Source organism: Adiantum capillus-veneris, chromosome 17 (assembly GCF_014529385.1).
Source record: "Adiantum capillus-veneris isolate H3 chromosome 17, ASM1452938v2, whole genome shotgun sequence".
Classification (NCBI taxonomy): domain Eukaryota; kingdom Viridiplantae; phylum Streptophyta; class Polypodiopsida; order Polypodiales; family Pteridaceae; genus Adiantum; species Adiantum capillus-veneris.
Window position 1 is genome coordinate 109,136,485 of NC_140947.1, and position 22,132 is coordinate 109,158,616.

Genomic DNA, 22,132 nt, shown 5'->3' on the forward strand with positions numbered 1-22,132 from the left:
TCTTGAAATACTTGCAATCGGGTTTCTTGTGACCCTTTCTGCCAGATTGATAACAAGTGACATCCTTATCCTTTGTCTTGCTTTACCTCTATTTTGAATCCTGTTGCCCGCATCACGCTTTTGATTTCTACCTCTTGCATTGTAGACAGAACTGCCACCTTCCCCACTAGACTTGCATTTAATCTATTCATTGAGAATAGACCCTCTCACACCGTCTTACGTGAGGGTGGGACTGTTGCTCAAGGAGACAACCAAGGTTTCCCAAGTATCTGACAATGTCATAAGCAAGAAAATAGCTTTCAGCTTATCATCGAATTGCTGAAGCCCACTGTCCTGCAAGTGACTCAACACACCTGTAAAAGCACTCAAATGCTCAGAAGCTGACTTCGAGTCATCAAGCTGCATATTCACCAACTTTCGCATCAAATACACCTGGTTCACAGGCGTGGTGTTTTCATAATTGGACTTTAGTTTTTGCCAAATTGCATAAGCAGAGTCCAAACGCTTGATGTCCGTCAAAATGTCATCATTGATAGCCATTTTGATGTAGGCCATAGCCTTCTTATTCAACCTGCCCCACTCTTTGTCAAACAAATTTGGCGGCTTATTCTCTTTCAATGCATCTTCACAATCCTTTAAGAAAAGGATACCTTGCATGCGTTCTTGCCAGAGGTCGAAGCCTTGATCATCGAACCGTTTGATTTCCATCAAACTTTTTTAGTATCAGATGCGGAAGAGGAAGAAGCCATTTTAATTCAACCACAAGTGTGTATACAAGAGAGATGCAATAGGCTGAAAATTTCAGCAAATAGGAGCGACCACAAGACTTTGCATATGATAAACCACAATTTTTTACATGAAATTGTCCAAATCTGAAATTTCAGCTGAAAAATGCAATTTCAAGCACCTGTACTCAGCTTTTCACTCAATTTGTCGCGACAAACATCAATACATGTGATCCCACAACTTTGGTACACCTACATATTGCTGTTTTGACCTGTTATAATCTGTAAATCACTTGTTTGACCTAAAAACAGCCTGTTTTGGGCTGTTTTGGTAGTTTTGGTGACCTTTCCGACTCCGGGAGCAAGGGGCTTCGCGATGGAAGCGAAATTGATCGCAGGAGAGCAATTTTAACTCGCTGTCCAGCAGACTGCGCAGGGCTGTTTTGAAACCCTAGGGCTCTGATACCAGTTAAAAGCGCGACGCAGAAGGTACCGGTAGGTGCGGGTCGAGATGTAGTGCAGGATTGGGGCAAGAAGCAAGAGGCGGAGTGCAGCAGAGAGGAAGAGCTAAGGATCGAAGCAGGGAGAGAGAGAGAGCTCACGTTTTTGGGGAAAACTCAATAAGTGAGTTTTGGGTTTTCCCACTTTTATTATAAGTGACTTTAAAAAAATGTATCCAGGTTCATATTGAACCTAGACCAAGTATAAAAATGTACAAAAAGGCGTTATTTAGGCCTTTAACCCAACACTTCATGCACTTCTTGCTGAGCCAGAGCGGCCTGCACTTCAGCCATCTGTTACTTGAGCCGCTCAAGCTCTTCTGCTTGTCCTGCCATGGCAGGTATTGTTCTGCCAAGGCTAGTCTCTCCTTATGAAAGGAATCGAGAGGACCTTGCTCTGATATACTGTCCCAGAAACGGAAGCGTACCCTTAATACTTTCAAATAATCAACATTTTTCATATGAGATTACACACATAAAGATAAAAAGGATATGACGCAGAAGACGGACACAGCACCAAGGACCAAAAGATGGGCTGGTCCCCCCCCCCCTTTTGAAGGAGATTTCTTATTATTTCTGAACAATTACAAGCACATAAATACGAAACAGCATACGCTTCTCGTATCCCAGATACTATTCTGATGCATAAGTATACATAAATTCATAAGCCTATTGGCTGAAATTTTCATACCTGTAGCCGTGAATGGCTAATTCTGCTTCATATGGAGATTTCCTAAGCGGGAAATGCTTCTGTTGTTATCTGCTTGCGTAGGGAGTTACCACACGAGTTCTTCTTGGCTGAATTCTTCTTCTGGACGCAGTCGGAGTGCTGAAATTCGTGCGGACAGCCGGTTATGCGCTTGTCTGAGTGCGTCTATTTCCCACAAGGACTGTAGGCTGCCCTTTACCGTTCCTGCGCGCTTCATGGCCTCTACGCGCTCTTCCTAGACCGCAGCAACAAATCGTTTTGGGGGGGGGGGGGGGGGGGGGGGGAGAGAGAGAGAGAGAGAGAGAGAGAGAGAGAGAGAGAGAGAGAGAGAGAGGACGGGCTGAACTGAGAGCGGAAAGAGGAGAGCCTCTGCATGGGTGAAAACTACTGCAGAGAGTGTCCAATGTATAGCGCTACCTCCTTTTATATACCTAGATGAATCCAAGATAAGCCCAGATTCACCCTTGAAGGAAAGTGCAAGGTATAGCCTAGCATTGGGTTTTTGTCTGCCAAATGGCACCAAAGAGAAGAATTTTCCCGTAGAACTACCAGCGCTAGAGTTTTTTTAATCTCACGTTGGGAGTTCTTTTTTTTAATACTTCAATAACATTGGCAGCGTTCAAACTGCCAAGCCACTAATTTTAAAAGGTTTTAAACCTTTCACTAAAAAACAGACATAAAAACCCAGTTTTCTGACCGAATTGGAGCATAATTAGCTCGGCCATTTTCATGCCTCTACTGACTCAGCATGTCTGCTCCCACTGCGACGTATTTGCAATGTGTCCGGCCGGCCACTTGCATGGGCGGCCACAATGAAAATATTTAATTATACTTTTCTGAGTCCACTAGCGACACCATCTTATTTATGACTTGTTGTGATCTGTTTTGCATTGCGTCCGGCTACTGCTCTACTTATCATACTATCCAGACATGGATAAATTCCTAGACTGCATTGGAAAAATTTACCCGTCCTATTTTAAATAATTAATTGGTACTAATAAATTCATAAGTTCATAAATTCATTCTATGTGCACAAAAATCATTTTCATATTATCTGTAGCCGTAGCTAAAATATTACAGATACAACTGTGAGAATTAGTGGTGCTAATCCTAGAAATAAGACTAAAACTTCACAAAACTGAGACTCATGGGACAAAAACAATTGATTTGATTGATTGACCTGTATACGTAGCCTCCTTTATATAGGAGATGAAAAGACATGCATGAAGAGGCATGTCTATTGATGAAGAAGAAGAAGAAGAAGAGAATTTTTAACGTCGTCGGAAACTATCCTAAGAGACGTTACTCTAGACTAAGCGTTACATCCTTTGACCAGTAGTTGTAACCAATCGCATGACTATTTGGTGTAAGGGAGCAGCCATTCGATGAAGAGGTGTAAGTTATAGCGTAACCGCGAAACGTTTCAGACCTTAAACGTTGTGGGCGTTTCACCCTAGGCTAAGGCTTCACTGAAACATATGACCAAAACGCCAATTTTGTGTATGTATAGAGATACATATGCTATGTTAACCTTATAATAGCATATACATAATAAATAAATAACATTTTAATGGCCAAATTCTCTAAGGAGATTTATGTATTTTGTTGATTATATAATCTAATCTAACTCTCTCTATTGAGAGAGTATTGCAAAAAAAAAAGATTGAGCTTTTTTCTAGAAGCTCTCCTCCTAAAAAAACCCCTTAATGAGTCTCTCTCAGAGAAGGGCATGATTAAACCAAGTTTATCTCATTTCTGTTCTCCGTTGCTTTTGATGCAAAAGAATGCTTCGTACCGAATGTGTGTGTACTATCGTGCCCAAAACAACATCACAGTATTGAGGATTTGTTTGATAAACTAAAAGAAACATCCTACTTTAGTAGCAATGACCTTCAGAGTGGTTATCACCAAATTCAATCAGTACCGGAAGATATTAAAATGCTGCATTTAGAACAACTTTTGGTCTACATGAATACCTAGCGATGCCTTTTGGACTCAGTAACGCACCGGCCACGTTTAACCAGATGATAGATAGACCATTTCGTAAGCTCAGGGCTTATCACGAGATTTTTCCTTTGATGATATCATCGTCTACTCTAAAACTCTTGATGAGCTATATATATGTTTTATATATGCATACATACATGTATATATATGTGTGTGTGTGTGTGTGTGTGTGTGTGTGTGTTGGGGGGGGGGGGGGGGGGGGGGGGGGGGGATCAAGTAGGTGCTAGAGTTGGTAAACGAAATTGTAGCTTACTTTATAAAACCAGTAACTGGAGTTTTCAATCACACGTCAAGGGTAGCATGCACACTTTGCCATCATAAAAGCTTGCACTTGCAAAGTAGGAGAAAATGCACAAATACAACATGGAGAGACAAATTACAGTCAAGAAACTCTGTTGAAGAACAAGTGGGCTATTGAATACAACTAAGGTTTATCATTAAAGACATTCTTTTTCCAAAAGAAGAAATGCTGGAAACAAACTTACTACATCGCAACAAATATCAAATTTCTTTCAAGATCATCCACTAGAACAAGTAACCTTTTCCAGAGTATGACAGCAAGGATGTACACCCAAAGCAGATTTACAGAAGAGAATCAAAATAATCTAGTCAGATAATGCAATATCTAGCATTAAAAAAATACTATGAAGAATATGAGGCATTCAAATAATTTTTAAATTAGCATGCAAAGCACAAATATGCATTCAACTTCTAGAACATTATCCAAATGCGGTCAAAACCTTCCAGATAGAAAAAACTTACAAATTCATCCGATGTAAGATTCCTGCCCAGCTTTAACTTTTCCAGTGCTAAATGGCCAGGAAACCTGGCTTGGTTTAAAGATTCCTTAACCCTGCTTGCAATTACGGGCCTGTTCAAAGTCATGAACCCGAGATATAAGCCAAAAGAACTCTAACAAAACAAAATCTGTAAGCACATGTTGAGGGGCATAACCATTTCTTGTCAGCCATCACTAAACAATTTTTCTCAATCGCCTCAAGAGCAGACTCAGCTAGCAATCTTGATTCAAAAATCGCGATGGCTTGTCCTGACAAAAGGAAGTGTGAATCAGGAGATGTGTAGCACCACACAAGACAGCTCTTTCCAAATGCTTTGGGAAAAAATACATCATCTTATCTTTTAGAAACGAACTGACAAAATATTACCGGAGGGACAACTCGCTTCCTGTGGTAAGATCCGTGCATCTGAAAGACCTTGGAAAGCACTTTTAAGCATTTCCTGACAGCAACAAAATTCAAAGCTTAGCTTAAACAAGGATCTTATGACACAGAGCAAATTTGCCCGTGCAATCATTAATTACCTATGAGAGATAAGTGTCTCTATGAAAGGCCCAAAGGCATTACAGGCATAAGAAGGCTGGCCTAAAAACCCACACATAACATACACTTATTTTTCTTGTTTACACAAGTCACTGTGTCAGTAGTGAGGCCAAAGTGAAAGACATTGGGAACATATACATTGACATAGAACTTGTCATTGATTACGTTATCTTGACCTATCTTAACAACAAACATATTGAGAAAGGGGCAAGACAGAAAAAACATATGTAAATACATACACTTCTACATTATGGTCAAGAGTCCCAAAAGGAGGCTCGTCACATTTTAGAATGTGGTACAACACCTTCACAAGAATGCCACAGTCATCAAAGCATTTGCATTTTTATATACCTTCATAAGGTCAGAATAGTCTGAACTTATGAATTATAAGAGGGGATAAAACACTCACAAAAATACAAAAGCACGGGACACAAGAAAACAAAAAGGGAAAAACTAAATCATTTTATTGCTACTAAACAAAACTAGATGAAATAAACCATCATTTGCTTAAAAATGCTTTCAGAAAAGGCATATGCAAAATACATTAAAGAAGCTTACTTGAATTAAACTAGAAACAGGTACTCAACTTTAAACTTACACGGTTAAGACATCTCAAAGACTTAATCCTAGAAATCAGACTCCACACAACTTCTTCTAAAGAAACAAATTCTTAAATCCTAATGTAGGCTAAATACTAGAAATGAATACTACTACAAACCTACCTAGAAGAGACAAAACTTAACCAAAGTAGTACAAAGTTCAAAACTTGACAATATGCGACTTCAACATCGCTGCTTGTTCAAACAGGAAGAATAACATTAACACCTTTATCATCATAGCCTGGACAACAGCTATGATATCCCTACTCAGGTCATTAGTCCCCAAAGTAGGTGCAAGTTTGTATAGAGGTCATTCATGCTTTGAACATACTCTATAAAACCAACGCACTGAATTTCTATCACCCTCTGAAGGTAATGGGCATACTCATCCATGATAAAGGCTAACATTTGTCAAGTAAGAGCAAAAATATTAAAAGCACTAATGATCTAACTACAAATTAGTGTGTTACTAAGTCAAACAATAAGGTGGGCTTTTAAGCTCCCCACTTTTATTGAGTTTACTATTGATTATCTTGAACATTCCAAGAAAGAAACATTAAAAATAAACTTGGCGGCACAAAAATGAACAAGCGTTTGTCAGGATTCTTTTAGCCTAACCCTCCCTAACCACTATACTCATCATCTTTGTGCTCACGCCAAGCAACTCATTTTTCTTTGGTCTTGTGAACACCATCCCAGTTGTATTTTTTTCACCCAAATCATTGGCCCTTTTGATTTTGTCACGGGTGATATTAAGGGGTTCACGCACATGCCCTCATACGTGGCCTGAAGCTTTGTATTTTTTAGCATCAAAAGTAGTGTCCATGTCTGTGGCTTACAGAGGAACGGATGGGATGAAATACTTCAACAAAAGGACAAAAAGATTATGCTTTGGATAAGTCCTAATTCCAAATACGAAGTAATGTAAGGGCTCGGGCAAACGGATGATGGAGGAGGGGGAGGTTGAGCAGCTCAAAAACTCAGATGTTGAAATACAAATCAGAGATAGAACGGATTACTTCAGGAAAGGGAGAAGTGAAAACATGCCCAAGACTAGAACAAAAATTTAAATACTTACATCACATCACATATAGAAGAGGGCTTGAGGGCACGGACAGATGTTGTAAAATAGCATAAGGAAAACGTTTTAACACACTGAGGTGGCCAAGAAACAAAAGGTTGCTCATGTATAAGATCTCAAACCAACACCTTCTATCATCAATCACACCTTGGCAGGAGGAAGACAAACACTCCATGTGCGGGTGACCGGTATGATGACGAGGAATAAAGTGAAGGAGACTAAGGCCTTGTGCGGCTTGGCATGGACATTGAGCAAATGGAACACATAAGTGTATGGAGAGCAAGCAAGAGTATGGTTATCGTTCGAGGTTGAACAGTACCAGCATTTCTCTAGAGAGGCCTTGGCACCACCCCCTCATGTGAGAGAAGGTGCGCGGAGAGTCTGGGGATGTGGCAATAATATTCAAGGAGGAGTTACAATCCATATGATATCAGTCCCGACTCCCGCACACCAATGTTAGGGCAGTCTTCTCCGTATAGATGTTTCATCAGAAATTCTATTTCATCCATGGAGTCTTAGCCTTACAGTGTAGATGACTCCCAAAAAATAGCGCTAGGCAATCCCATGAGCCCAGGGCATAATACAATCCACAGCAAAAACAGAATTACAGGCATAGAACCTATACCATAGCAAACGCAACGAAAAATATGACAGTTTAAAAGAATCCTTTTTCCTTATCCTGCCAGGCTGGTGAACTTTTCTTAAGTACAAAAGCTTAAGCCTAGAAAGCCACTGCAAGCATATATAAATCCTGAGAAACTTACTTTCAGAGCTAGTTTGATAAAATACATGATGCCTAAATCATATAACCATGATTCAATGCTAACTTCAAACGTGCCAATTAGTCACTCACACGCATATCTGCAGAAGTGACGAGAGGGTCAATGTTATGCAAGTGAAGAACTCTTCCTTGTGGGATTCCTCGTTGCAAGCTTTCCTCCCAAGGCTGATAAACAAGATCATCTTTCAATATTAATGGGCAAAACTCCCTGAAAAAACAATACAAACAGCATCCATACCAGCTCCCTGAAGATTTTCCTCTTCTCCTGCACAACATACAGTTACCCTTAGTGACACGCCGGTACAACAAAAACCTTCTAAGTCTTGAGCATAACAGCACTTATTGGCAGCAAACGGAAGGAATGTGTGAGCACGTGTATTAGCATTTTTATGCACTTGTGTTAGCACGCACACATGGGCACACACACACACAGAGAGAGAGAGAGAGAGAGAGAGAGAGAGAGAGAGAGAGAGAGAGAGAGAGATGAAATGAAATGTTATATTAATGTCTTCAAAAGGCCAAAATGACCTATGAGACCAAAAAGTTACAATTGGTGAATCTGATACCATGTCTAAGTACGGAAATTACAAAGTTACCAAGTTACAAAGAACTAACACTAAAACACTAAGGAGAAAGGAAGGGGGGGGGGGGGGGGGGGGGTTTTGTGGGTTCAGATGAAGTCTCTCATCGACCTCCTCCATGGTCCGAACTCTGGTTGGGCGTCTTGCATGTCGAGCTAGAGTGATCTATATCTTCTGTTGCAGCCTTCGTCGGTAGTGGGAGACCCCCTGAAGTCATGGACGTCTGGATCTGCCAAGTACAGTGGCTCGGTCAAGCAGTGTACCTCTAGTATGAGCAGGCTCTGAGATCTGCTATAATGACTACTCCGTTGGCTCTCCTCTGTCTAGTGTAAAGAACTCTGTGATTCGTCTCTGAGACAGTCTTTCCCCTGATGTTCTCAGCAAGCTCTCCCTAAGTCTGCGCAGGAACAATCCAAGTATGCAGGCCTAGTCACAAAGCTGTCCTCCGTGAGTTGGAGAAGATGCTCTCTGTAGAAGGCCATCTTCGTGCTCAACTCCTATGTCGGCTGTATCCATGTGCTCCTGGTATTTAGCTGAATCAGATCCTGACGTATGAGTCTAGTGATCTCTGTCCGTGTGAGAGACAGGGAGGGTGCATCCATGGAGTATTAAAGCGGAGGTAATCTATCCATGTTGAGACCATGCGACTGAAACCATGATGTCATCTGTCCATACCAACATGCTGTATCGCCTTGTAGAGCCAGTTGTCGAGATGACTCCAGGGCAAGCCGAGCATATCTGTCCCTGGGGAGATCCCATAGACCGTGCATAAAGGAAACTGATCTCGTCAATGCCTCCACCACGACAGGGGGGGCGGCTACCTCGGCTCGGATAATCTCATGTGGTACTGAGGCCTTAGCCCGAATCATCCGAGCGATCATAGAGACCAGAGGCCTCTCCATACATCTCCATCCATCTGTGTTGCCAGATCTCCCATGGTGGTCTACTGAGGGTCCCCATACCTGAACTCCATAGAGCATAGCTGGAGTCACTAGAATGTCAAAAAGCCAAAGCTTTGTTTACGGTTCCTGAAACTGAACCTGCGAACACATCCTCTCCAGTCCTCCCAAAGCTGCATATGCTCTCGTCAGTCTAGTCTCTGATGCTCTCCTTAGTGAAAACACCGGTCCACCGAAGACTACCCCAAGATAGCCAAGATAGGTATATGCATCTGTGTACTCCACAGTCTCCTGGCCATACATAAATGTGCCGACCTCTTGACCCACAACGGTGTGGTGTTGAACACCATAACCTTGGTTTTCCCCAGATTGACCGACAATCCGCTATCACGAGCAAATGTATGCAAAGCATCCAAATGACGTTGCATCCCCTCTGGGGAGTGAGAAATCAGCACAATATCATCATCATATAGTAACAACGGAATCCATGTCCCTGCTAGCTGAGCCCCCCTGTCCCCCTGACGCTCTACATAGTCCGAAAACTCATCCACATACATCCCAAAAAGAGTCGGGGATAGGGGGCATCCCTGCTTTACTCCAATAGTGGTGCGTACCCGCCCCACCACTGTCATGTATAGAGCCAGAATACCCCATATCAGCTCTGTAGGCACACCCATGGTCCTGTAGTCTGTGTATAAGTCTGGCTCTCGGCATTGTGTCAAAAGCTTTGCGGAAGTCCACAAAGCTACAATAGATTCTCTTGCCATGGTGTCTACACTCCTCAATAATAGCTCTGAGTGTCAGAATCTGATCAAGAGTGGAGAAACCTCTCCTGAACCTGCTTGCCTTGGTGCTCTTATGCCCTCTCGCTCTACCCATCTACTCAGCTCCTGCTCAAGAACGGATACATACAACCTAGCTAATGTGTGACCAACCATGATGGTGCGATAATTCGCGGGAATCATGGGATCTCCCGACTTGAAAACAGGCACAATCGTAGACATACTCCAAGTCTCCAGGAAGCCTTCATACATGGCTCGATTAAACATCATAGCCAGGAGCTCTGCAAGCATATCTCTGGCATGGATGAAGTGCTCTGCTACCAGACCATCATGATCATGTGCTCTCCTTGTCTTCATCCTGTCAATGGCTTTCCTTGCCCTCTCGGCAGTAAAGAAAGAACATGTCTCCGGGCATGTCTCTAGTGGGTCCGGCAGAGGTGGTTGCCCTGATGCTGTGTAGAGAGATGTGGCATATTCCCCCCATGTCTCAGTGGAGGTGACCGCTGGCGGTGGTGAATGCTCGTGGAATAGCCTCCATGCTTCACCTGAGTCCTGACTTATAAATAGCTGATATAGATCCCGCTCTAGCTGAGATAGATAGGCCCTTTTCTTTCGTCGCACTAGGCGGCGAAAGATAATCCGTGACTGTCTATGTGTGGTAATACCCGTGAGCACTTCCCCTGTAATGTGATCCTCGTCTCTCTGCACTCCTCATCATACCAACTGTTCTGGGGCATGTTCCCATATCGTTTCCGTGTGGGCTTGCTATGGGGGTATGCCTCTGATGCTGCATCATGGAGCGTCTGTGTCAATATCTGAGTGAGTTCATCTAGTGGCCGTCCCGGCTCCTGGGTGCTAGCTGCCTGTATATCTCATCCATATACACAGAATCCGTCTGCCTCATGAAGGTATACCGAGTGTGTGTGGGGACCTCTCCCAATGGAGATGTGTTGAGCTGAAAGGTCAGGGTGAAAGACACGATAGCATGATCGACTGCTACTCCAACTGGCCTAGTGCCCACCATTAAATCCTGAAAGAATGGAATGAGACCTGGCTGGGCCATAACATAATCCACTATGCTGGCACCATGTCGGTGTGGAAAGCAAGTAAAACCTCCAGCTGTCGAAAATCTTTGTAGGCCATTCATAATGGCCGATCTGTGTGCGGTTCCCATATCTATCAAGTATCTACCATATTCAATGTATTCCTCATCTTGTGATAGTCTGGATAGACCCCACGTCCAGCTCCTAAGCATCTCTTCGGAAGTATCATAAAATATTGTCTGGTGGCGGGCAGTCCTAGCATTGAAATCCCCTAGTATGATAATGTCACCATCCTTGGAGAACTCCCATATGTCATTATCCAAAATAGCAAAGGGGGATTGTCCTCTAGGTGATGCATATATTGACATACTAGGAGGAAAGTAACAAATAGCAATGTAGAGGTATCTGCCCGTCTCTGCTCTGAGCCTCACCCACATGTACCTAGCCTGTTCATCCTTGCGTGCAATATATATCAGTGGCTGTAGTTCTTCCCTGAAAAGAACTGCCACTCCCCCTGAGCCCCGTCCTCGATGCTCCGATCTGGTCTCCTGTCTGCAGGCTGTCTCCCATCGGATTGTCCAGGTGCTTGATGCGTCTCAGAGTAGAAAATGATGTCTCTCCCCGTGAAGCTATCCTCAAAGGCCCCTACATCAAGACGGAGTAACCCATTACAATTCCATGTTGCCATCTTTAGTGTGGTCCCATAGGTCTCGCAACGTCATACCGAGCGTCGCTCCAATATCACCACCTTTCCATCCCTGTACAAAGCAATATTCCCCTTTTCCCTTGCTACTCTTATTTCCGGCATTACTTCTTGCATATGAGCAATCTACGAGAGGGTGAGGTCATCTCCAAGAAAGATGCCACTCTTCTTTAGAGTCGGTCTCTTCTTCAAGAAGTCTTTCTTCGCTTCCATGGAGGGGAAGCGGAGAATGAGTGCCCTTTCCTTCGAGGTTTCTCCGTTGCTCCCACTTTTCTTAGTGCCCACTCTCCAAGCCCTCGTATGCGTCTGCTCGTTGACCCCCACCACAGCCATGAGTTCTTTCACCTCTTTATCTACATTATCTTGGTCTTTGAGGCCCCATATCCTTACGTGTAAGGCCCGTCCCTTGCTCCTCTTCTAATGTCAAGTTGATGATGGTTGGTGTGGGGGTGGAAGTTATTTCCTTGCCTTTCCCTTTCTTGACAATCTCGATCCATTTTTCGGCCTTTTCTGCTTTTTGTTGGGTCTTTGTGATGACATCTACACACGAGGTCGTCATTTCTTTTTGTTGCTCCCCACCTTCTTGATGGCCCGTACTTGTTCCTTGATCGTGTTAAGCTCTTCAATGACAGAGGGTTGAAGTTCTCCCTCTTCGAGGACATTCTGCGATCGCACCTCTGGAAGCTCTTTCTTGAGTAGTGCGATTTCCTCATCTTGGGCCTTCACGCGATCTTCGAGTGTATGTATCATGCTTTCCTGTGCTGCCACGCGTGCGTCCAGTCCGTTAATAATACCTAGGAGGTGGCGGTTGATCTTGCTGATGGACTCGCTCAGTTCTTATTTGCATTTTTGGATAGCATCTTCCATCGGGTCATCCTTGCTATTCAGCTTTCAGAGGCCGCGACAAGAGAGGGAGAGGGGATACCTGAGTGAAGAAGAGGTTTCTCTCTCTCTTTTTTTTTTGTCCCCTACCCTCTCTCTCTCTACGGTCGCGGGTTTTCTCTCTCTACGTCCCTTTTTTCTTTTTTTTCCCCTTTTCCCTACCCTCTTTCTCTCTCTACGGTCACGGGTTTTCTCTTTCTACACCTTTATAAATAATAAATAAACCCTCTTTCTCTCTCTACGCTCGCCGGTTCTCTCTCTATGCCCTTTTTAACCCTCTTTCTCTCTCTACGCCTAACACTCTCTCTCTCTCTCTCTCTCTCTCTCTCTCTACGCTACCTTTCTCTCTCTCTCTACGCCTAAAACCTTCCCACTCTCTCTCTACGCTCGGGCCGGCAGAGCGCTTAGGGTTGGGGTTCAAGAGGGCGGGGGGCGGGTTGGGGGGGGGGGGGGGGGGGGGGCAGCGGGGAGGGAAAGCGAGAGAGCACGTGTGGAGGTCGAGGGAAGCAGTGGGAGTGGGAGCGGGGGAGAGCACGAGGGGGGGATGCGGGAGCAGGGGGGGGGGGGGGGAGAGAGAGAGAGAGAGAGAGAGAGAGAGAGAGAGAGAGAGAGAGAGAGAGAGAGAGAGAGGCGGGGGGGTGCAGAGCAGCAGCGAGCAAGGCGGGTGCAGAGCGTGCGCGAACAGGTGCAGAGCGGGAGGGAGAGAGAGAGAGAGAGAGAGAGAGAGAGAGAGAGAGAGAGAGAGAGAGAGAGAGAGAGAGAGAGAGAGAGAGAGAATCTGAACTAAGAAGTAGTCACAGTAACTGTTTGTATATATAACGGACCTTAGGATCACACCTCTATCGTGAACAACATTTTTCTGTAATTGTCTTGGGGAATGTGCCCTCCAAATGTTCATTTTTATAGAAGATTCTTCTCTTCTTGAGAGAGAGAGAGAGAGAGAGAGAGAGAGAGAGAGAGAGAGAGAGAGAGAGAGAGAGAGAGAGAGAAGAAGAAGAAGAAGAAGAAGAGAATTTTAACGTCGTAGGAAACTATCCCAAGAGACCTCAAAGATCTATACGACGAGAGTTGAACTCAAGACCTCTTATTCAAGAGGGAAATGGCATAACCAATCTACCACACTTGGGTGAGAGAGAGAGAGAGAGAGAGAGAGAGAGAGAGAGAGAGAGAGATTTCATGACCGTCTCATAGAGGCCTAAGTTGGCCAATGAGACAAATCAATTTACAACTGCACTATCTTCTTTATCATCCAAGTTTGTTGGGGGGGGGGGGGGGGGGGGGGAGAGAGATGAAACATCTTCAAAAGGCCAAAATGACTCACAAATTGCTTGAGTGGCTCAACAGCTGAAGCTGTCCTTTTCTCTGGCTCCATAGTCAAGGAAGATTTTGTTTTCTTCAAGAGTTTAAACATGCTGCCTTTGTTTAGGTCCTCCTGCCAAGAAAAATCTGATTCCGCTAAAGCTTTCTTTGATTCAACTTTGTCCCCATCTGCTATGTCACCTTCATGATCTGCTGCCTCTCTTCCTTCTTCTGGAGTTCTCTCTACTTTTGAAACATTACCAGCCCTGCTCTCAAGTTCCTTACTATCTTCGCCCTTCGATTTCTCACCTAAGACAGTTTCGTCATTTACTTGTCTTACAATATCATTTATTAAAGAGTCTGTCTGCTCCATAATATCATGCATGTCAGGAGCAAGTTCTCTAGGACTTGAAGCCTTGTCCAGGACAGCACCGTCTGTCAAGGCAGGCACTTTGACATCTGCAATCTGTGCCTTCCTGAGTCTGCTTAGTTCTTCACTCTTCAGAAGCTGCCTTTTGCTTTGCACCATCTCCTCCTGTTTTGAAACAGATCCCTCCCTAGCATTTTCCTTCGCAATTGGTGCTTTGCCATCTGAGACCTTAACTTTCTTTTTCTGTGTAGTTAATTCATCCTGTTTATCAATCTTCTTCTTCTGTAATTTGGAAGCAACTTCTGCATCTCGTGGTCTCTTTTTCGATTCCAACAGAGAGCTCTTAATCGACTTCTTTGATTTGAATTCATTTGTTTTCCCTTCAATCTTGGTGACAGCTAGTAACCACTCCTCTGTATTAAATATAGCTGCGAACCAAAATAAAGAGAATGTCTAGAGCAAAATCTGACAGGCAAAACGCACTGAATCTGCATAGAAGGGCTTACCATCTGGTCCCAGCTTATCAGCAACCACCTTGACCGGAAAAGTGTGCTTAAGATCAACATCATAGGCATGTGAATATACGAAATCAGCATTTTCAACATCACTAACTGAAGGTTCCTTATTTCGGGGATCACTGCTTATGCAAACAACCTTGCATTTGCCAACAATCGAATCCTGTAGGCAGTCAAAAAAAAAAAACTTTGACCGAATGAATCAAGGGTGTGAATGGTAGGAAGTTTGACTAAAATGAAACTGCGTGGAAAGATATTGCCCTTAGCAAACGTAGTAAATGTCAATGTGCCTCTAGTATGACATTGTTTATCACACTGTTTAAGATGCAATATTCCCTCTTGGTGGCAAGTACAGTAGTTCATCAATATGAAATGGTTCTTAAGAGTTTTAAAAAAGCGCACTGTACAATATAAATTGTAATACATTGTATACACCATATGAAACAGTACCCTTTTTGGCCGTAACACAGTACAATGAGAACCATGATTCTACCTTGCCTGTGGTTGAAGTTGGAAACATCTCTTTTGAAAGGCTATCTTGAATGATGTGTTACATGTGCCTAAGATTTTAACTAGCCTCCTCTCCATCTTAAAAGCAACTTTTAGAGGTCTTGGAGTTTACTTTGATGATGACGTAATTGAAGTGATTGACAGCAGGAGTCTCTCTCGTGTGGCTAATGGTTAATCAGAAGGTGGTTCATGAATAGTATCGTATGCAGTCTCTCTCTTCTAGTTTGAGGCAGCAGGAGTCACACCACTTTTCACAGTTAGATGAGAGTATTCTTTGGCACTCTTGCTTTGGTCATGCACCCATTGCTACTTTGCAGCATTAATATACCTAGATGAATCCAAGATAAGCCGACATTCACCTTTACAAAAAAGTGCAAGGTACAGATGTCAAAATAGGCAACGGAAGAAGCACTAAAGACAGATTGGCATCCGATCCAGTGGACACCTCAACTCCCACATGACTCAACTCCGATAGGATCCTCTTGTCAAAGGTGACAACGCAAGATGCATGAAGACAAGAACTGGCTCGTGATCGGGTGGACACCTCGACTCCGATCTAGAACATCTGCAATGCCACATACATGAACAAGGAACCTTTGGAGAAGAGCGATCACTGAGGTAGAAAGAGGAAAGACATCTGAGAATGAGAGAGAGAGAGAGAGAGAGAGAGAGAGAGAGATATGAGAAAGGCTCTCCATGCTAATAACAAGCTGCTCATACAAGTGACCAAGGGTGGTGCATAGATCTCACATCCCTATGGATAGACCCGAGGTACACATGACTGCGACTACGACTGCTACTAACACTGCCAACTACTCCTGCACACGAGACCACTTACACGGTCTCAACTTAGGTACCATATCCAACATGCTCTGAAGCATAGATCAGGTGCACCTCCACCTGGCTAGATCCAGATCTCAGATGAGAAACCATGACACCACAAGGCCGAAAAATACCTAGGGGGTACCAGAGCCTACATGGTCATGGAACCAAGGCTAAACATGGCTAAACACAACCCGACATGAGAAAACAACCTCACACTCCCCAGGCACAACCACAAAACAGCCCTCACTCCGTAACACCTGTCCCTGGGAGAAACTGGGACTGATTGGACGGATCCAGAGAGATGCCTCAACTCTAACACCCCCTCTCGGCTCCTGAAAAGGCAGAAGGACCAGGACGCTGGAATGAGCAATCTGCAGCTGTACAGAGAGGGTTTTGTGGACGAGGATATCTGCTACGAACTCTGCAGTAGAAAAGCATCCTGTAGTATACAATCCAATTGCTACCCCCGAAAGACATCCGGGAAGTAAAACGTTGTCTGCTAAAAGTAAATCCAGCTCTATCAAGAATCTCCTCAACTAAACCGACTCACAAATCGCACAACCTGCATCTGCAGAAGGTACTGTTGTTTACCGCTTCAAGAGAACGCATCAAAATTGAGGGTCAAGGCATGAACTACCGATATCCAAATCATTTCCCAACTCTAAAGTGCTCCACGCTCGAAGAAAGAGTCAAAAACCTGCACCTCCCGTAACATACCACATGCTACAATCTCCACGCTGCTATGGGAAGTCCAAAGAATGGGACAACCAAAGTTATTGAGAAATCAATTGTCCTGGGAGTGAAACTGCTATTGATCTTCATCGGTTTGGAACACATCCCGAGAGAATATCATCCCACTCTCAGAGTGAATCGGGAACAAACATACAGCAAAAAGGAACACACATCAATACTAAGACTGCAGCTAACACGGCAAGATCAAGAGACCTTGCACCCACACTCTGTAGTGAAGAATAAGATGCTACTCAAAGCCACCAAAAAGACTGTCAATCCTGTCTGTTGTACATGGAGCACCTGGTACTGAAAGAAAGTAGTCCACGGAAATTGACTCCCAAACTGGCTCCACATCCCCCTCTGAAGGGAGAACGCCCGAACCATGGATAACTATCGTAACTCTCCAACAGTCTCTACCTGTGTAAAAGGATCACCCAAGGTAGGTGAATCTGAAAGAAAATATACCTATGGAAACTAGAACCAGAACTAGGAGAACCAACAAGACTATCTCACCACTCTTTGAAGAATGTCAGCTAATTGTAATTGGTTCTTAGTCCAAGAGGACCACCATCCACCTGCACGAAACAACATGCTAGTCTAAGGATAAGGAAAGTAGGTGTGTCCTAAATGGTACAATCCTGGAAGCCCCAGTATACTCAAAAGTATGATATGAGCTAACAACTGACTCAACCCCACGTCGAAACAGAGCAAACACTATCAACTAAAAGGTCCAGAGCTAAAGCCAAGAGCTCCCTCCAAGATAGGAAGCCCCCTTCCCGCTCAATCCTGGTAAAAGAGAATGAGTACCACCAGAAAGAAATCTAACACAACCTGGAGTAAAATTGCTTCCTCTATAATTGAATAGCAAAACCTGAATCTCAAAGAACTCGAGACTCAAAGAGTATCACACCATCGGTAAACTCGGACCACTAGGATGGGAAGACTTGATAGGTCGTAACCTGAGGATCATGTTTGCCAAAGAAGCCATCCTCATGCAAACTCTCTGAGATCAAACCAGATGTCCGTCATTCCTGTACATGTCCGCCATTCCTGTACATCTGCCAAGATCAAACATGTAGGTACAATCCAATACAATATGCCAAACTGCATACACAAGCGAAAGAGCACATATACTCCCACTGTTGTAACTTGCTTCCTTAAAATCTTCACCAAAACTATCATTTGCACTTGTGCTGAAGAGAACATACCCACAACTAAACTGTGCAATCAATATCTAATACAGAACATGACACTAATACTCAAAGGAAGAGTAAAGGAACCGGCTCGGGGAACAAGCCCGTGAAGAATGTTGGGGCTGATCTGTAACATGCCAGAAAGTCGCCAAACGTGGTGGATATGCACCCAAAGGGATGCCCCCAAGGTTAGAGCTCTCCAAAGGGATGTATGGAAGAAGCATCTGTTGGAATTAGGGTTGCAGAGAAATGCACACAGCTTGGAGAAGACGAAGGAAGCTCAAGGCACACAATGGAGAGTGTGTTACTTAGTATGCAATGGAAAGATAGATAGCCCTAGAGTGATGGGCGTATATACAATGCACGGGGGAGAAAACCTCCTATAGAGGGAAAAAATGCCGCGGCGGTCCTAGTGTGTTCACACACATCACTACCACATGTATATGGTAACAAATCCCCCCTGGAGTGATGCGGTGAACGAGAGTTGGCACATGAGTAAAGGGAAGTGTCATGCCCTGAGGACAGGATCAGTCCACAAAGGGGAGTAAGCCCAAAGATTTGCGGAAAGCTTCAAGCTTCTCACGAGACAATGCCTTTGTGAAAATATCTGCAAGGTTGTCCTGTGTTGGCACATAAGCCAAGCTGATCTCTCCTGCTGAGAGCCTCTCCCTGACATAGTGGTAATGCACCTCAATGTGCTTTGTGCGAGCATGAAAAACTCGGTTCCTCGCAACTGCCAATGCGCTCTGACTGTCGGTGTAGATAGTGTTGGCAGTGTCCTGTCCAACAACCAAATCAGCCATAAGGCGTCTAAGCCATACACACTCAACCGAAGCTGTGAAGACTTTCCTGTACTCAGCCTCACAACTCGAAGTGGCCACAGTAGGTTGCTTCTTGCTCAACCATGATATACATGAACTGCCAAGCATGAAACAAAAACCACTTGTGGACACTCGCGTGTCAAAACAACCAGCCCAATTTGAGTCCGAAAAAGCATGTAAGTCTGGCGGCAATGATCCCCCCTTGGGATAAAACAAGCCAAGATGTAAAGTGCCACTCAGGTAGCAAAAAATCCTCTTGACAGCCTGCCAATGCTTAGACCCTGGGCTATGCATAAATCTGCTGACCTGTGAGACTGCAAACTGAATATCTGGCCTCGTGTTGCATACATAAATGAGGCAGCCAACAGCAGTTTGGTAAAGAGTGACATTAGCAGGATCGCCAGCATCATGTAGACTCAACTTCAAACCTGTTTCCATGGGAGTGGCAATAGGTTTGCAATCCTCAAGTCCAAACTTACATAGCCATGTCTCTATGTAACTTTTCTGACACAAGGCAATACCACCATCACACAGCTTAAACTGTATACCCAAATAATGATGCAACAGCCCCAAATCTTTCATCTTGAAAGTAGCATTCAAATCAGCCTTAAATTCAGCAATATGTCTCTCATTTGGTCCAGTGATCAGCAAATCATCAACATAAAGAACCACAATGAGAAGTACATCACCCTCACGCTTTACATACAATGTGCTTTCTGTTGGACTGTTACGAAAGCCTTGTTTGACCAAATGAGTGTCAGTTTTCTCATACCAAGCACGAGGAGATTACTTCAACCCATACAAAGCCTTGTTACATTTGCACACTTTGTCCTCTTTTATTCTGATTGCATGGCAGCCATCCAATTTTTTGAATTTTGTGCTTCATCAAAAGTCAGAGGCCCCTCAACATCATGTAAGCTAGACACAGCCAAAGCATAACAATCTGATGCATAAGATGCATGGAGAGAGCCTGAACGAGTACGACTAGACAAAGGTGCATCCAATTTACTGTCACGCAAAGTGTGCACCAGCCATTTTGGCATACCTCTAGCCTGCTCATTTTCAGCCCTTTCCTCATCAAGTACATCATGTACATCTGCATCAGTAATAGGCTGATCTAAAACATTTTCAGAAATCCCCATAGGCTGTACATTTGCCTCATTGGAACTTACATTCGTATTTCCACCATTGAAAAGAGGCAACAAAGTGTCATAAATGTCCTATGAGCTTACATTACTGTCCCTAGTACATGACAGCAAGGGTTGAACAGAATCTTCCACAAACACTACATCCCGAGAAACCAGAATACGTTTTGTTTGCGGATGATACAAAATGTAACCTTTGCTTTCAGCACTATAACCAACAAAAATGCATTTGACAGCCTTATCATCCAATTTTCTGCGCTGCACTTGTGGCACCAAAGCATATGCCAAACAGCCAAAAACACGCATGTGCTCAATAAAAGGCTTTCTATCATGCCATGCTTCATATGGAGTAATAGACTGCAAAGCTTTCGTAGGACACCTGTTTAGTACATAAGTGGCACACATAATGGCCTCAAGCCAAAAAGAATGCGGCAAAGCTTGACTTTTGACCATACATCGTGCCATTTCCGTCAGTGACCTGTTTTTCCTCTCAGCAACACCATTTTGCTGAGGTGTATAAGGCACTGTACATTGGTGTTTTATCCCACGACTAGCCAGAAATGCATTAAATTCATGAGACATATACTCCCCCCCTCGATCAGAACGGAGGGTGCCCATAGTACATTTTGAGACATTTTCAGCCATAGCCAGAAATTGTTTGAAGCACATAAAAACTTCGGACTTCGCTTTAAGCAGAAATACCCATGCATGCCTGGAGTAATCATCAATGAAAGTCACGAAGTATAGGTAGTTGCCCAAGGACGGAGTTTGCATGGGCCCACAAACATCACTATGCACAAGCTGCAACCTGCATGTGGCCCGAACTGAACCATCCTTTGGAAACTTAGAACGCTGCATCTTACCCAAAATACAGCCTTCACAAACATGTTTGACACGTGCCTCAAGAGGTGGCAAAGAAGCAACCATATCAGATTTCTGCAAACGCAACAAACTGGCAAAATTCAGATGACCAAAACGTGCATGCCAAAGTTTTGCATCTCAAATAGCCCTTGAATCTGCAACAGCATTTGCAAAATTTTGTCCACACTTGTCATACAAAGTGAGCTTATACAACCCACGGCACAAAAGCCCAGATGCAACAATTTCATCACCAAAACTGAGATCATGAACTGTACATCTGTCATCCACAAATTTGACTACAAGTCTAAGTCTAGCAAGTGCGGATACAGACAAGAGATTCTTCTTGATCCCAGGTACATAAAGTGCATCAACAAGTGTGAAGGAACTGCCATTAGCAGCAGTGAGCACAATCTTTCCAACTCCCTGAACTGGATAAGAGGCATTGTTGGGACAAGTGACTGAATTCCCATGAGGGACAGACTCAAGAGAGATAAACAATTCATGATGTGAGGTAATGTGCTTTGTAGCACCACTGTCGAAATACCACACATGTGAATATGCAGCAACTGACAAGCATGCATCATGGACAGCAAGATTGTAAGTGCACTCTGCGCTAAAAGCCCATTCTGCATCAACATCAACAACACAGTCTCCTTTCACAGAAGACTCAACAATGGCTGCATTTGTAGTGGAACCAGCATTTGCAGTGGAACCACCCTCTTTCTTCTTAGCCTCTTTTGCCTTCAACTTAGGACACGACTTGATCAAGTGATCATTGGCTTTACAATAATGGCAACGCATCTTCTTTTTGCCCTTATCACCAGAATTGCCAGACGAAGTACTGCCAGCAGAAGCATTAGGAACAGAATTTTTGCCACTAGCAGCAGAACCATAAGAAGTGGCTGCATTACTATTACCACCCTTTCTTTGAGAAGCAATAAAAGCCTGTTCAACTGCACGCTGCCTAGTCCTGTTTTTTCTAGAAAGCGACTCTTGCAACAGCAATGTGCATAATGCATCAAACTTGACAACTTCAGGATTTCCTTGGGTCATCAATCTCCAAGTACTAGCAAAAGTCTGGTAGGAATCTGGTAAGGCATCAAGAACAGTCTGCACAAGGGAACTGTCTGAAATGACTTCACCTACAGAAATAAGCTGCTCATTGATATCCTTGACACTAGCAAGGAAAGTGTCCATATCATCTTCCTCATGCATAATCTTCGACTCCA

The 22,132-nt window shown here is 43.8% G+C and overlaps 1 protein-coding gene across 3 annotated transcripts in view; it reads right to left on the bottom strand.

The window, feature by feature from the left end:
• Positions 1-22,132, bottom strand: part of LOC147437855 (protein ANTI-SILENCING 1-like) — a 180,566-nt gene that overhangs the window by 138,981 nt on the left and 19,453 nt on the right. For 2 of the 3 annotated variants that reach the window (XM_086487292.1, XM_086487291.1), the window contains exons 2-8: positions 14,808-14,979; positions 13,954-14,729; positions 7,981-8,007; positions 7,815-7,907; positions 5,108-5,180; positions 4,896-4,989; positions 4,704-4,812 (exon numbers count right to left, since the gene is read on the bottom strand). In XM_086487292.1, coding sequence (XP_086343418.1) covers positions 4,704-4,812; positions 4,896-4,989; positions 5,108-5,180; positions 7,815-7,907; positions 7,981-8,007; positions 13,954-14,729; positions 14,808-14,979 — 1,344 coding nt within the window. Of the gene's footprint in view, positions 1-4,652; positions 4,813-4,895; positions 4,990-5,107; positions 5,181-7,814; positions 7,908-7,980; positions 8,008-13,953; positions 14,730-14,807; positions 14,980-22,132 lie in introns of those variants that run through there. The other variant, XM_086487295.1, reaches the window with a different exon arrangement.